The sequence below is a fragment of the Lepidochelys olivacea genome (genome assembly GCF_965140295.1).
Source record: "Lepidochelys olivacea isolate rLepOli2 genome assembly, chromosome: 5".
NCBI classification, from domain to species: Eukaryota; Metazoa; Chordata; order Testudines; family Cheloniidae; genus Lepidochelys; species Lepidochelys olivacea.
This window is the reverse complement of record NC_140415.1, coordinates 61189540-61205612: the sequence shown is the minus strand read 5'-3', so window position 1 is coordinate 61205612 and position 16073 is coordinate 61189540. Positions and strand designations below refer to the sequence as shown.

Sequence of the window (16073 nt, the reverse complement as noted above, 5' to 3'; positions counted from 1 at the left end):
TTTCCCTTTCCTTTGCTGCCCTGCTTCTGTCTTTTTTCCTTCCCTTTCCTCCCGATGTTGTCCCTCACCTTCAGCAAAACTAACCATCATACCTGCCTTTCCCCTAACCCACTAATAGTAGTGTGAAAGGGTTGCCTACCTTGCACACAGACAGGCTTTTCACTCAGTCCTCCCCCACTGTGATTGAACTATCAGACAGGGAGTGCCGCCATATGTTAAACAGAGAAAGATGTGCCCTCTGATCAACTTTTAATTTCTTTCTCTGACCATGTATTTCAGATAGAGCACAGGGGAGAATCAGATGACCCAAGCAGCACTGTATAATACTCTGATTCCAGTTAAGCGTGGAGGGATGCCTTGTACTCTGTTTGAGCAAGTGAACAGAGGACAGGGATCTGGGGCTAGAATAGAGGAAAGTATTGGAACTCTTAAGGCCATAAGCATTGGTTTTCAGCTTGCATGCAGGTGCTGATAGGTGCCATCCTGAGTGGATAGAGAGTCTAAGCCTGAGTTTCATCTTCTCAGGGGGTGGGATCAAACCCCAGATCTCCAACATATTTAGCATCCATGCATTCATTTGCAGTTTCAGTCCTCTCACTGCTGAAGACTGACTGTTCCATTTACAAAAAGAAAAGGAGTACTTGTGGCACCTTAGAGACTAACCAATTTATTTGAGCATGAGCTTTCGTGAGCTACAGCTCACTTCATCGGATGCATGCCGTGGAAACTGCAGCAGACTTTATTTATACACAGAGAATATGAAAAAATACCTCCTCCCACCCCACTGTCCTGCTGGTAATAGCTTATCTAAAGTGATCATCAGGTGGGCCATTTCCAGCACAAATCCAGGTTTTCTCACCCTCCACCCCCCCACACAAATTCACTCTCCTGCTGGTGATAGCCCATCCAAAGTGACAACTCTTTACACAATGTGCATGATAATAAAGTTGGGCCATTTCCTGCACAAATCCAGGTTCTCTCACCCCCTCACCCCCCTCCCAAAAACCACACACACAAACTCACTCTCCTGCTGCTAATAGCTCATCCAAAGTGACCATTCTCCCTACAATGTGCATAATTAAGGTGAGCTATTCCCTGCACAAATCCAGGTTTTCTCACATCCCCCCCACCCCCATACACACACAAACTCACTCTCCTGCTGGTAATAGCTCATCCAAACTGACCACTCTCCAAATTTAAATCCAAGTTAAACCAGAGCATCTGGGGGGGGGGGGATCACTTTAGATAAGCTATTACCAGCAGGACAGTGGGGTGGGAGGAGGTATTTTTTCATATTCTCTGTGTATAAATAAAGTCTGCTGCAGTTTCCACGGCATGCATCCGATGAAGTGAGCTGAGGCTCACGAAAGCTCATGCTCAAATAAATTGGTTAGTCTCTAAGGTGCCACAAGTACTCCTTTTCTTTTTGCGAATACAGACTAACACGGCTGTTACTCTGAAACCTGTTCCATTTACAGAGTTGTAATCTGCCTGCCCGTTATTTGGTCTCTTATTAGTTCTGTGAAGTGATTAGACTTCTGACTTATGTTAATTTTTCATTCAGTACATTCAACTGGACTGTCCCATTCTTAAGCTGGCTGGCAATTGTTGCCCTGTGTGTGTTCACAGTCATCCTGTATTTCATTCCACTGAGATACATTGTCCTTGTCTGGGGTAAGTAAAGCCTTTTTTTTAACTGTCTGAGCCACTTAGAACAAACTGTTTTTTAAGGGATGAGTTATAGTGTCAGTAGTTTTCAGTATTTATGGTCATGAAGCTATTCCATGATGGAAACAGACAGGTTAGTTAAAAATCACAACTGGGTAAAGATTTAGGCCCACCTGCAAAATGCATTTTTCTTGTCTGGCATTCTAAACTTCATCATACTATAAACATGTAGCCAGGAGGATTCTTCATATATCAAAGTGTAGCTTTGTCTAGATATTACTCTGATTTATTTTCACCACTTATACACAAACAGAGCATTTCAATCTATATAGTGCATTTAGGACAATGTTTTTGCTGCGGCACTTTATCTTGTGAAAGTGTATGTAAACACAGTGCTTAGACACCTGCTTAAAAGGTCACCTTTAGACGAACAAAAACATATGATATTTTACTGGTGGATAATGAACAAAAGTGGGTTGGGGGTTTTGGTTTGTTTGGTATTTTAGGAGACAGCTTAACCTCTCACATAGGCTTGTGTATTTTCTTTATACTGATTTAGAAAAGCTACTGTACAGTATACCAGTTATAAAGATTGTTCAGCGTTTTCGATCATATATTTTGAACACAAACCCACCTCTGTAGCAGCTGTACCTGCATTCTGTAAGTACACACCCTGCACAGAGAAAATGGTCTCATTTAAAAACTGCTCTTGAAATGGAACCCTGCAAACTCGCACACATTTTCACTTTATTTGGAGTTTCTACCCTCATTGGTGTATATTCAACTCCTCTTCTCATTAATTTTTTCTGCATTGAAAAGCAAATGCTTATTTTTATTTGGTTTTAGTGAAAGACAGGTGGTCACTTCTAGGAAAGTAGTTTCTGAGCTGCTTTGCAAATTCATACGGCCATTCTGCTGTTTAGTGACTCTTCTCCTAAAGAAATTTCCTCCATGCAATGTCAGATAGCATCTGCATTGCTACATTTTCCTCTTTTGCACCCACAGAAGGCTTTTTCTCCAAGACTCTTCATTCCAAAGGATTCTTTGCTCTTTCCTCTGCATAAACTAACAATTCTCAAACTTGTCCAGTGTCTCTTCTGGAGCACCTGCAATCCAATTCTGTTCAAAATTGTGCAGCATCCCTGTGGCTAACACAGCTGCTTATATGGAAAAATAATGTTAGGAAAGTATTGATATATTTTTAGCTCTTATCAAAATGCTTCATCTTAAATGTTTTGAAAAGGCTTAATCACATCATTTCCTCTTGCTCTCCATTCAGCTCCCCTCCCATCCATTTTGCTTTTCTTCTCTTCTCTGTCTCACTGCTGTACATCCTCTGCTTCACCCACTCCTTTTCACATGGTGCCTGGTTCCCTTCTTCCTGAACACTTCTCTTCCAATGGTGGCTCTTGTCTGGCTGCAGTCTCCAGTCATGGTGGCTTGTCTCTTAGTCCTTTCATATGATAAAGCTAACAGGAGGATCCTAGGTTTGTTCCTCCTTATGTATAGCTATTTTACAGATATCCAGACTCTTCTCGTGCTACCAAGAAGCAGCTGATTCCATGTGGTCTGCCAGCTCTTCCTTACCAACAGGTGGTCCACAGATCAGTTTCAGAAGGTCTGGGATAGACACTTGATTTCTCAGTGCCTCCATGCTGAATTGGGTCCTCTCAAATGGATGTGGCTGGGTCTCAAAGATTCCCCATTCACCAATTTTAGTAAGGGCTAGAATTTCAAAACGTACACCAAAAAATTCACCCCCACAGGGTGCAACTTTCTTCTCTCCTCACACCCTGCATTGCAGGGCAGTTGTGTAGGATTGTGGATTCACTCTGTGGAAGGCCAGTGGCGTTACCACTGCTGCTCTGTTACAAACATTCTGCCAAGGGCATGAAGCTTTATAACCCAGCTACAGTTCCATAGATGATCTACCAGCAAAGGCTGCCTGAATGAGAAACTGAATCATCTTATCTCCCAGCTAGCTTGGTCCCAAATCCCATAGAGCAGGCTCAGTTCATTTTGAGAGCTGTCCCAGTTTGCTCTGGGTGATGTGGGATTTTGGGAGGCTTGTGCCACTGTGGGCCCTGCTTTGGACATATTTTGTTTCCACAGCCAACAAACTAGGTCTTGCCAGGCTAGTACCCAGTGAGCCCACCGGAGTGATTCAGACCCAGTGTCTAATGATGCAATAGCAATTGTAATTTAGAAATGCTGTTTTAGCTTAGTCTTGGAAGATGGGCGTGGTGCCTTTGAACTTTGGTTGCTGATTTGAATAACCCAATACAGCTTTTTTGTGTGTGGAAAAGTGAACTATCAGACCTTCCATTCTAAAAATATTCCCAAGTCAAAATATGTATTAAAAAACCCTAAACAAAACTGACAGGAGCTTGAATCTGACAGTATAGCCTGAGAGTTCTGAAGCAGAGGAGTAAAGATCATTACCTCAATTTACTGTAAAGTGCCAAACGGTTAAAACAAACAAACAAACAAAAAAAACAGTTGACACTAGAGCTGACCAGGAAATCAGATTTCCATTCTGCAGTAATGTCAGAGTTTTCAGAAAATTCGTTCCAATCGGGCCAAAGAGTCCAAATTTTTCATGGAAATGAAGTTCTGTAATATTTAATTTCAGAAATACCAAAACATATTTCTGGAGTGAAATACGCTCCCCAAGACCCTTGGTGGTTGCTGACTGAAACTGACATGCAGTTTTTTAATCAGAAGCTGCTAGGGCTTTTGGGGCTTCCAAGATCCCCAGCTCCATGACAGTCCCTGAATGTTCAGAGTTGAGGCTGCCATGGAGCCAGAGAGCCTGCCAGCCCCATCAACATATTGCATATTTTAGAAACATCATGTTTGAGTGTTTCTGGGATGAAATATTGTGGGATGTCAGGACTCCCCAGCTCTCTGGGCAGCTTGCTTCCCAGACTCTAGAGGCTGGGCAGCCAGCTGGCCCAAGAGTCTGATATTATGGCAGAGCTTCCCTGGATCTGTTGACCCCGGAAGCCCTGGGGCAATTCTTTGGGCCAGCTGCTGGGGAGTTGGGCAGGCAAGCTGGCAGGAAACCAAGCAGGTTTTTCACTGAAACGTGCCTAGCAGGCAGGTTTTGAAACATGACTAGCAAGGTAGGGTTCCATCGGAACCCGTGTCAAAATCTACATGTTACCACGCAATGTTTTGCTTTTGACAAATTGGCATTTTCTAACAGAAAAATGTTCCATCCGAAAACTTCCAATCACCTTTAGGTGTTACTGCCAAGATGAAAATTAAAGGAGGGGCTAGTGGGGAAAAAAAAATACTCCATGAGCACATTTAGAGACTGATACCATGTCTACACTACAAAGTTTCGTCAAAGCAAATTGCATCTGGAAATAGTTGCTGACTTTTGTATATTGCTTGGGCACTTGGGTTCTTTTGTTGGTGCTACACATACCCAGCATGAGTGTTGCATCAATGTAAAATCTGGCACACTATGATAGGTATCCCAGTGTGCCCTGTGCCGCTGCCCAGCCCAGTGTCTTTTGGGACATTTTTGTGGTGCTTTGTGAGATACCAATGATTTGCCTAGGGATTTCTGGGAGCGAGAGGGCAAGTTACCACCCTGTCGCTTTCTCCATCCTGAAATAATTTCGACATCCTATAATTTTCACACCATTTAAAAAAATTCCCACAGCCTCATGCACTGCATTTTTGTCTCTGCCATCTCTGTGGCAGAAGCATGGATCCTGCACAGCACCATTCTCATGAGAGTTGCTAATACAGGATGCACAATTCTCCTGTATTTGCAGAACTTGAACCAGGACTACTACAACCAAGATTGTGATGAGAGATGAAGATGAAGAGATGTTCAAGCACAATAACCAGATACTGATGGGGATGATGAAAAAAAATGCCAGGTTGCTGCTGGTGTTTGCAGAGCCGTTCTAGATGGTGGATCACTGCTTATGGGCCTGCGAAATGAGGGCCGATTAATAGGATCTCATTGTAATGCAGGTTTGGGATGATTAGCAGTGGCTTCAGAACTCTTGGATATAACAGGCTACACTCCAGTATCTGTGTGCTGAGCTTGCCCCAAACCTCCAGTACAGGGACATCAAAATGAGCTATTCTAACAGGAGTAGCAAGTGGCAATCATGATGTGGAAACTTGCAATGCCAGATTGCTGTCCATCAGCTGGCAATCAGTTTGGAGTTGGAAAATCCACAGTGGAGGCAGTTGTCATCAAGTGTGTAAGGCCACTAAGCAACTCCTGCTACGCAGGACTGTGATGCTGGGTAATGTACAGGAAATAGTGGATGGATTTGCAGCAATCAGGTTGTCAGACTATACTGGGGTGATACACAACATGCATTTCTCTATTCTGGCATTAATCCACCTTGTCACTGTGTACATCAACAGAAAGGGATACTCTTCCATGGTTCTGCAAGTGCTAGTGCATCACCAGGGACACTTAACTGATAGCAATATGATACTCTCATCTCTAAGAACAGACGACTTCTCAAAAAGCTACAAACAGGAACGTACTTCCCTGACCACTGGATTACCACTGGTGATGCTGAAATTCTAATAGTGATTCTGGGGGACCTGGCCCACCCATTGCTCCCTGGCTTTTGAAGCTGTACACTGGCTACCTGAACAGCACCAAAAAAAGATTCAGCTTCTAACTCAGCAGGTAAAGACCCCTGAATGTGCTTTTGATAGATAGAAGGAATGCTGGTGCTGTTTACTCACTAGCTAGGATCTCAGCAAGGCCAACATCTCCGTCGTTATAGCTGTTTGTGTACTGCATAATATCTGTGAGGATGAAGGGGAAAAAGCTACTGTCAGGCTGGACTGGGTGTCTGCTGAATTTGAACAGCCAGACACATGGGCTGATAGTCAACTGGAGATATATGGCTAAAGGAGGCCTTAAAAAAAGATTCTCTTTTAACAGTCAACCACAATCATGTTGTCTGATGGTTTTATGAAAGTGATTGTCATGTGTATGAAGATTAAATATCAGTGGGTGTTTGCTTCCTGCTATGAATTTTGTAATGTAAAGTAATAAAGATACTGAGTCTCCAAAAATAGAACTTTGTTTGCAAAGAAACAGACAACAAAATTAAAGAGCCAACAAACACACAAAGTTAAGCCTTCTACCAACATTGTAAAAGGGTGAACCATACTTGAAAATACAAAGTAAAAAGTGATGGTTAATATTCATGTATGTAAAACCTACTGCGGTATAGTAGGTTGTGGCCACACATGCACCGTGTGGTTTTCACAGGCCTGTATACGTGTCGCTATGATCCATCTTGTCCTGCCCATGTGCAGTGGTAGGGATAAGGATGTAGACTAGGCTGCCACCTGGTATGTTGGGGGATGTAGGGAGCTGCAACTATGGAGTTCTCCAATGACTGGAAAGGCTGCTGAGTCCAGGATCTTGGGCATGTAGGTCAATACTGCTTGCAACATCTGATTTTGTTGCCTGAGCAAACTCGTGATGTCCTGGTGCGCTTCTCGATGCACCTCTGTCTTTTTCCTTCTTGTGCAGCAACTGCTCTCTCCATTCTCGGTCTTTCATGGTCATACGGCTCCTCCCAAGCCCTATGTTCACAAACTGAGGCAGTAGAGGATGGGAGGGTGTCAGAGAGCATGTCCTTCTGAATCCTATTCTTTCGCCTCCTGATCAGGGTCAGACATTCAGGCACCTTTCCAGACCACCTTGCCAGGGTTTGCTGATTAAAACAGACAGAAACAGCACCGATATACAGTCACAATGGAAAGGGAAAGATAAGTCTCAAAACTATCTTACATTATCCCCCTACATACCTTTAATGTGAAATGTTCATTGTCACTTTAGCTTTGGAGCACCTCACTACAGCACCACTCAGCAGCTCAAACCATGGTGAGTGTTCTGTTGCACTGAAGCTTTGATTATTTGGCACCCCTCTCTGGATACGGGTATAAGGAAAGTGCAGTGAATATATGGCACTATTTTCACAGACAGTGGTGACCTTTTTTGGCTGATATCTCACTGCTGAGGATGAAAAAGGCACAGAGAACCCAGCTGCAATTGACGTCCCAAAGCCACCGTGTCCTGTATGCTGCTAGCCTATTTACTGCAGCAGTGCCAGCCAAACTTATTGCAGAGTGGTGTGGGAAGGGTCTCCTATTGTGGGGGAAGAAACAAGGATGTGCTCCGTAGGAATTTTCAGAAGAGGATTGTAGAATATCTCCATGAAAATTTCATTAACATCTCTCATGAGGGTAGAAGACACATCCCTATTCCGATAAACAATTTATTCTGCATGGCCCCCTCCTGCCTGCCTCAACAAGTGAAAGAATTGAAAAGCAGACCTGAGTACAGGAACTGGTCTAATGTAAATTGTGTAACTGGAGTACCATACTACCTTACCTGAGCTCCCTTCCCCTTCATCAGCACATCTGCACTCACCTGGGATTGGCTTGACTCCAGGAGAGTTTCAAACAGATCCTTCCTCACAGTATGGTCCCTGCCACATCTCCTCCCCACCCCATTTCTTGTGGAAGAAAGACTTCAATATTGATGCAAAAATTACATTAATAAATTTATTTCAACTTAATTTCTTAAGTCATTACAAACTTGTTTGCACCTTTACTAAATATTAAGATATAGCTTTAAGAAGGTTATAGTCAGGATGTTTGGAAATACATATGTTTGGCTAGTTATGTTACAAAATGTTAAAGCTAATCAAAGAAATTCCAGGTTTCTGTTTTTATTTCCCACGGACAAACAAACATCAAGAAATAAACTATGTAAACTTTGATGTTTTAGGAAGAACCATGATTGTGAAAGGAATGTAAGGGTGTGTTATCAGAGCAATAAGTTGAGTTAAAGTGGGCTCTACCAACCCCCATACTCCTTGCAAGAAAATCTGCTTGTGTTCTTAAACACTTTAGAGAAAAACATGTTTAGTTGGAGATGTTTTAAACTTTTGTTTATTTCTTAAATGTTGAAATGACAAACACGTCTGTGAAATGTAGACTTCCAAATATGTTAACTAAATGAAAACTTCCTAATGTAGCTCCTGATGTCATTGCTGTGTAAATGGTTTATGTACCAACATGGAATCTAATGCCCTTGCTCAACTAGTGTGAGAAGCCATTTAAGTATAGGATATTCATATTAATGGGAAATTAATTTCTGGCAGTGCACAAGCAAACCCTCAACCTACTCCGGAATAGAATTATCAAATCTCCAAAGTCATCAACACTTAATTATTTAAGCTCAAGACTATTTGAATTATTTAATTTTAAAAAATTGTTTTAAGAACAGAACTTTTGTATAAAACCAGGAATGTTTTGGACAATTGGAAAAATATATTTTCAGTTTTATCTTTTAATATCTTAGAAAATGGACTGAACAAAAAGAAAATTTTAATTTTAAAAGATATCTGAACCTTTCCATCCCCAAGAACAAAGGCAGTTAAAGAAATGCTGCATACTCATTAAACAGACTGCATATTCAAGAGCTGAAAGTATCACCTAAGCCAACCCTGAAAGGGTGACAGCAATCAACTTTAAATCTAAAAACCTCAAAAGGTTTCCTATAATTTCTTGAAAATAGGAAGGAGAAGGGTGTAAAACCTCTGAAGTGAGCACCTCACACATGCATAAAGCCCCCTGACCCTGACCCTCGCTACTCTGCTTAGACAGCAAGCACCTCACAACCCATCCTATCCATCCCGCAAGCTGACACAGACAGATAGGAAAAACACAGAAGATTTGAGAAGAAACCAAGGAAACCTCCCCAAAACATCAACCTAGTTTGGTGAGAGAAAGTTAACTAAGATACTGCCAAGACCCTTGTAATGATTTTATTGGTATGTTATAATGCTGTTGTAACTTAAAATATTAACTTTCTCCTGTTAATCATCAGATGGTTAAATCATGACTTCCTGGAGAGGAGATAGGCTAAACATTGGCAAACAGAGAAATAGTGGATTTTAATTGGATTTAGGATTCTTAATATTGGTTAATTGGCCTGAAATGGCTTCTACTAGGTAACTAATTTAAATATTTTCTTCGATTTCATAGGATTAATTCAGATTGCTTACTTTCTCCAATTATAAACTGTTTTTGGTTATTTATTAATAACCAACAAAATCCACTTGGCCTTAAGCTGTTTATGTAGAGGCAACAATAATTGGTTGAAGTATCTAATACGATGCTAAAGTGCATTCACAATAATTCTGGGAAACAATATACTTTGGTCTTAACTTACTAAGAGAAAAGCAGCCCCTGGACTGGTTCACTCTCCAGGGTGTAATCTCTTTTAAAGCTCTCCAAAGAGAGAGAGAGAGAGAGAGACAAGAGATTGTAATGGATGTCACCAGTGATTTACTTGTTGTTTTCTTTTCCTTTAATAATAAAATGATTAATAATTGTGATTATTTTTCTTTGCCTTAATCATGGTGTCCCCTAAAGTATGTAAAAGACCCCCCATGACTAAATAGTGGGAGCTATACCCGTGTGTTGGCAGCCAGAGAAATAATTAGTAAGAGTTGGCCTACCGCTTCCTGTTTCTCTCAGCTAAATCATTTTAGTAATTTTTAAAATAAAATTACTTTGTGTCCAACAATTTAAAATGACCCCTTTCCAGTCCACATCTGCCCTCTCATCACTGTTCACAGCAGGGGGGGGTCTCGTCTTCAAGCTCCAGCAAAGCATTCACAGTGCTCTGTAGAGTGTTGGTGGGTCACCAGCGAGTATGGCATGGTTTGTTGTTAAACGGCAGGTCTGGGAGCAACACCAGATTTATTTTCAGAGTAGCAGCCGTGTTAGTCTGTATCCTCAAAAAGAAAAAGAGAGTACTTGTGGCACCTTGGAGACTAACAAATTTATGAGACTAATTTAATTAAATAAATTTGTTAGTCTCTAAGATGCCACAAGTACTCCTGTTCTTTTTACCAGATTTATTGTTGCCCTCCCTTGCCTTCTGGTATCCCAGGCAAAGTTCCTTTGTTGTCAGGTGCCACTACTGTTCATCCCTCTCTTGCCCTGTTTCAGCATCCCCTGTGCAATCTGCACATAGCTGTCAATATTTCTGTGGCTGTTCCATAGCTGTGCTGCACAGCCTCTTCTCCCCACACAAGTAGATCCAGAACTTCTTGCCTGCTCTCAGCAGGAGTGCTTCTAGTGCCTCTGAAGCTGGCCAGGTCTGATGCACACAACAAAAGTGAGCTGGTAGGTGTTTCTCAAGAGGGAGGCAGTTAGGAAAAGGAATTTCAAAAGCATACAGATTTTAAAGGAGGGGTGAGGAGGTGGTGGGCAGCTTTGGGTCTCTATGACCTCTTGGCTGTGGAGTTTGTGACCAGAGTGGCCACTGTTGCAGGAGTAGGGACACTGTGGAACAGCTACTGGAGAGCAGTTAGAGTTGACATAGGAAATGCAGTGTTTATACTCGCACTCTCACCCTAAGTAGGTCAACTGTGTCACTTGGGGAGATGGTGTCATTGCGTCACTGTAATGGTGTGCATATGCTGGCAGGAGACACATTTTGGTGTAGACACATGCCACAACTAGGTCGATGCAAATCAACCTATGGTGCCCTAACTTTGTAATATAGACCAGGCCTGAGTATATAGTGCACTAAGTTAATACTAAAAATGTATCTTAAAATCTTTGTCAGAAGTTTTCCAGAAATGTGTTTTTAATAACTGGTGATATAAAAACTCCAGAGATTTTAATAACGTTTGAACTATCACTTTTCCAGGCATCAATAAATTTACAAAGAAACTTCGCAGTCCATATGCAATTGATAACAATGAGCTACTTGACTTCCTTTCCAGAGTTCCCTCAGATGTACAAGTGGTGTGTATACATTATTTTAATTCTCATATGGTTGTCAATTTAACATTAGTTTAATAATTCTATGGCTTTGTTTTTTATAATTTTAAAAACTGTTTTATTTTGTTTTGAGTTTATATTCTCTGGCCCATAGAATCTGAAACTCAAACAGGCTGATGAGTCTTCTGTACTTCTTCCAGTTAGGGAATTAGTTTTTGCCTTGGTTGTCTCTTTAGAGGCAATCTATAAAAATTTAGGAAATGGTAGTGGGTGATGGAGTTGCTATTAAGCAACCACCAGGGACTTGTAAATATTGCTGGGGTTTGTTGTAGGAATTGCTGCTGTCTGAAGCCATCAGCCCCTGAAGAGAAGAACTAGGGATATCCGGTAATAAAAGCAAATTCAACAGTGCAGTCAACGGCAGGCTGTTTTGCCCAGTATTGTGTGGTAGCATTGTGAATTTGGGTTGTTGTTGCCACCTGTTTTTCTAAGGTGAAAACTGTTTCATTTACTACAGGGGATGAGGTTGCCCTTTTAAAAAATGTGTTATGAAGTTAGTGCACTTATATGGTGGTGTGGGATCTTCCAAGAACTGTTAAGTGTTACAGCATGTTCTCATAACTCACTAGGTAGATCAAGAGGATAGGCTTTCGACATTTTCAGATGCTGGGTTAAATTTATACTTGGTGTTGCACTTGCATACATTATGTCTGAATCTCCCCCTCTGCATGCTATGGGCTTTGCATTACTGGAGAATGTATTAAATAACAGATTGTAAGGAATTTTTATTGATCTCTTTCAACTTGATACTGTTTTATTTTCAATATTATTTTATTGTAATAAATAGTAAATAAATAGTAATATTTTGTGAGGAAAACAAAAAGACTTCACTAAATCAATACCTTATTGTATTTCCTGGCAGGATCTTCCTATTTCTGATTTTTCTTCTTACTCCAGATCTATTATTCTGTTGTTTTTGCAGCCCAGCTGCAGCGCCCATACGGTTTGAAGCAGGATAGCACTTTTCTCCCCCAAGGAAAAAAAATCTCATTCCTTTAGTGCTCTTTTTTCTGCTCATGAGTGGCCACCTGACCAGTTTCTTTCTGAACGTTGTGTTTAAACAGGTGCACTACCAAGAACTGAAACAAGATCCCAGTCACAGCCCAAATAAGAGAAAGAGAAACAATCCCGGCTAGCCAACTTCATCTCCTGAGGAGTCTAGCATCTGCTGGGGGAAGATAAAAGAAAAAGCCCAAAGCCTAGGCAGCATTTCCTTTCTCTAAGCTTTTTATTTATTTTGTCTTTTTATCACAATGGAGAGAATTTGTAAATATTGTACAAAGGCATTTATCATTGAAAATATATTTAGCATTGTACAGACAAATTTGATGAAGGCTTCAAAGATGGGTTATGCTGTGGGGAAAGCCTGTGATTGATAACATAATACAATAAAAATACCTAATGTAAAATAAGTGGTAGATATGTAATATCTTTGATGATAGAAGGCACATAAAATTAAATTAAATATTCAAGTCATGCTGATAAAATCTGCAAAAATATAAATTTAAATCTGATTTGAAAAAGTGCAGTTTTATTTGAATGTTAATATTTTTATCCAATCAATTTCCATTACAGTTTTTTATGTTTTATATATTTAAACAGAAATACAACGTAATGGAACCTACTGCATTTAAGTTTTATCAAAGCTTTAGACACTTGTTAACTTCTGGTGTAGTGTATTCAGACTGACTTGGGCTGCTTGTAAGCTAATGAGAAATACACAGAGTGCAAATCTCATACTGGAGCTCCATTAATTGAAGAGATTCCTGCCTTTTTTTATCATTCCATCAAGAGACTTTAAAATACATACATATATCTAAAAATACTGCCAGGTTTATAACTGACTGCATCTCTTTTTATATGTACCACTAATATTAATTTGTACTGACTACTTTAGTGAATGAAGTACATAGTATTTTCTTTACAACTGAACTATCAAACTAAATCCATATTGCTTCAGGTGTCAGGTTATGAACACCATTTGTGCATATAAAGAATTTTAATACTAAACTGTTACACAAAATGTTTTTGCTTTCTAATTACAAGGTCATATTAAAATGCTTTATGGTATATAATATTACCTGTTACTGGTGTGACATACAGTGTAAGGGAAAAATGCAATGGTAAAAGTGACGTACCAGTTTTATTTCTTTATTTAATAAAGTAATCAGTCCTCCGGATACAGACGTGCCCCTCTGCCTGAAAGTCCATTTTGTAAATTAAATAGCACGCACACAAAAATGATTTACATTTCAACTATTTTAATAGCCATTGTATAAATAATACTTAGGGATATATTCTCATATCTCTGCCTGGAGAGTTCTACACCTAAAGTAACTCCCCACAGAGGAGTGTACTATCCACTAACTAAGGGCCTAATTGTTTGACTCTTAGTCAACACTCCTAGTAAAGTTACAGGGAATTTTGCTTGAGTAGAAACTGCAGGATTGTGGCCATGAGAAATTCTCTGTGCCCTACCTTGTGGGGCAGCTGGCTTGTGTTGTGATTGCTGGGAAAGTTGTATTGCACTACTGTAGGAATATGTATTTGAAAAGGATATTTAGAAATAGTGTGTGCAGGGAAATGTATATATGTGTCTAAATTAACTGCATTGCTCATGAGAGCTAATTTGGAAACTTATTTTTGTTGTAAAGATATGTTGCTAATTACTGTTTCTTATAATAGAGCTATTTTGATCCTTTCTGTTTGTATAACATGCCTGAAAGAAAGCCACTCCTATTACCTTTCTGTGAAAAGCCTTTGGCCTAAATGTGCTCCAGTTAGATCATTATGTTACAGTGATCTATTTAAAATGCACCCATACCTATCCTGTCACTGTTGGTTGCTAAGAACTATACACCATTAATAAACAACTCAACCTTACTAAAGCATCATTATTGATGGGACTTTATTAAGTTATTAAAACAAAAGTATAAAAATTTGTCCCCCATTGATGTGTCCAGACTTTCTCTGCTGTACTGAAAGCCTTGTACTCTATCTTATCCATCAGTTGTTGTGCACTTTCCTATACTGAATTTTTAATATTTAATGTCTACCTTATGAACATTTACACTACTGGAAGGTGGACAGGAGATATGCCGTGGTTGAATGTGCTGCCACCTTCATTCTTAAATATCTGGGAGTATCTTGCAGATGAAAGTGCAGAAATTCCATAAATTTATAGGGAGGGGGCTTCTGTCACCCTCCTCCTCTCAAACGTGGGTTAAAGGGGGGTGGAGGGGGGCATACAATGACTACGGACAATATTAGTTCCGGCCTGTACAAGTCATAGGTGCTCTAAACAACCTGTTTCTGCTCCTTAAAAGGGATTGGTAAAGGATTTAAAGGAGGTATTCTTTAATCTGATCACTCTGGCCCTTCGCTATGGAGTATCCACACTGGACAGCTGCCCCACATTTACATAAGCAGTTGTGACATCCTAGCCTAACTCCTGTTTCCATGTTTGTCCCCTGAACATGCTGTGGGGAAGTGACAAGCCCCCCGCCCCTGCACTTTACTTTAGCCAATCTGATGGGCAGGGAGGGAGACAGAAGCAACTACCGCAATGCCCACAGCATATTCTGCCAATACCTGGTATTTCACCACTTCCATTGGTGGGAGGGTGAGTGCTGGTTCACCCAAAAGAGGGCTCTTGCTACACTGGCATGGACTTATATAGTCCCTCCCCTCTCTTCTGGTCAGCGGGGGTAGGGAGGAATAGGTCAGCCTCCTCTGCCTGACCTAGTCTGTAGCAGAAAGTCACTCCCTGGCTTATTAGCCCTTAAAGGGCATACACGTGAGACAACAGCCTCCACTGCTTAATGTATAGTGAGATCATTCAACAAGAAGCTGTCAGTATTAAGTAGATCAGTAGGTTCAATCTTTGGTAACCTGTACTCTTGTTTTCTTCTGAATTATATGCTGGAAGAAGCATGGGCTGAACCGACTGAAAACTTCATTTTTCAGTATACAGTAGTAAATTGTTCAAGATCAAAATCAAAAGTAGAGAGTTACCACTTACACTGTAAGTGAGTGAAGCATTAAAGATAGTATCTCATTGTGCAAATGAAATTTACATAAGCAACACTGGTTAAAAATGCAACCTCATTATATAGGATAAGCCTGCAGCAGCCAAAGCCAGTGCTCCGCCATGGTTTCTCACTGATTTGTCTAAGGCTCCAATCTTGCTCTTTGAGGGTCATCTGATATATAGGATGCCACGATGGAGACTTGTCTTGACTTAAAGAAAAGGAGTACTTGTGGCACCTTAGAGAGCCTAACAAATTTATTTGAGCATAAGCTTCCGTGAGCTACAGCTCACTTCATTGGATGCATTCAGTGGAAAATACAGTGGGGAGATTTATATACATAGAGAACATGAAACAATGGGTGTTACCATACACACTGTAACGAGAGTGATCACTTAAGGTGAGCTATTACCAGCAGGACAGCGGGGGAGGGTGGGAGGGGGTGGGAAACCTTTTGTTGTCATAATCAAGGTAGGCCATTTCCAGCAGTTGACAAGAATGTCTTAG

General features: G+C 40.6%; 1 protein-coding gene across 1 annotated transcript in view; it reads left to right on the top strand.

Moving 5' to 3' along the window:
* The window catches only part of MCTP1 (multiple C2 and transmembrane domain containing 1), a gene marked incomplete at its 5' end in the record, with an annotated part of 448993 nt that extends 433201 nt beyond the window's left edge, over window positions 1-15792 (top strand). The window contains 3 exons of the mRNA XM_084628516.1: window positions 1565-1674; window positions 11405-11502; window positions 12603-15792. Coding sequence (XP_084484642.1) covers window positions 1565-1674; window positions 11405-11502; window positions 12603-12674 — 280 coding nt within the window. The 3' untranslated portion in view covers window positions 12675-15792. The remainder of the gene's footprint in view (window positions 1-1564; window positions 1675-11404; window positions 11503-12602) is intronic.
* Window positions 15793-16073: the final 281 nt, after the last annotated feature.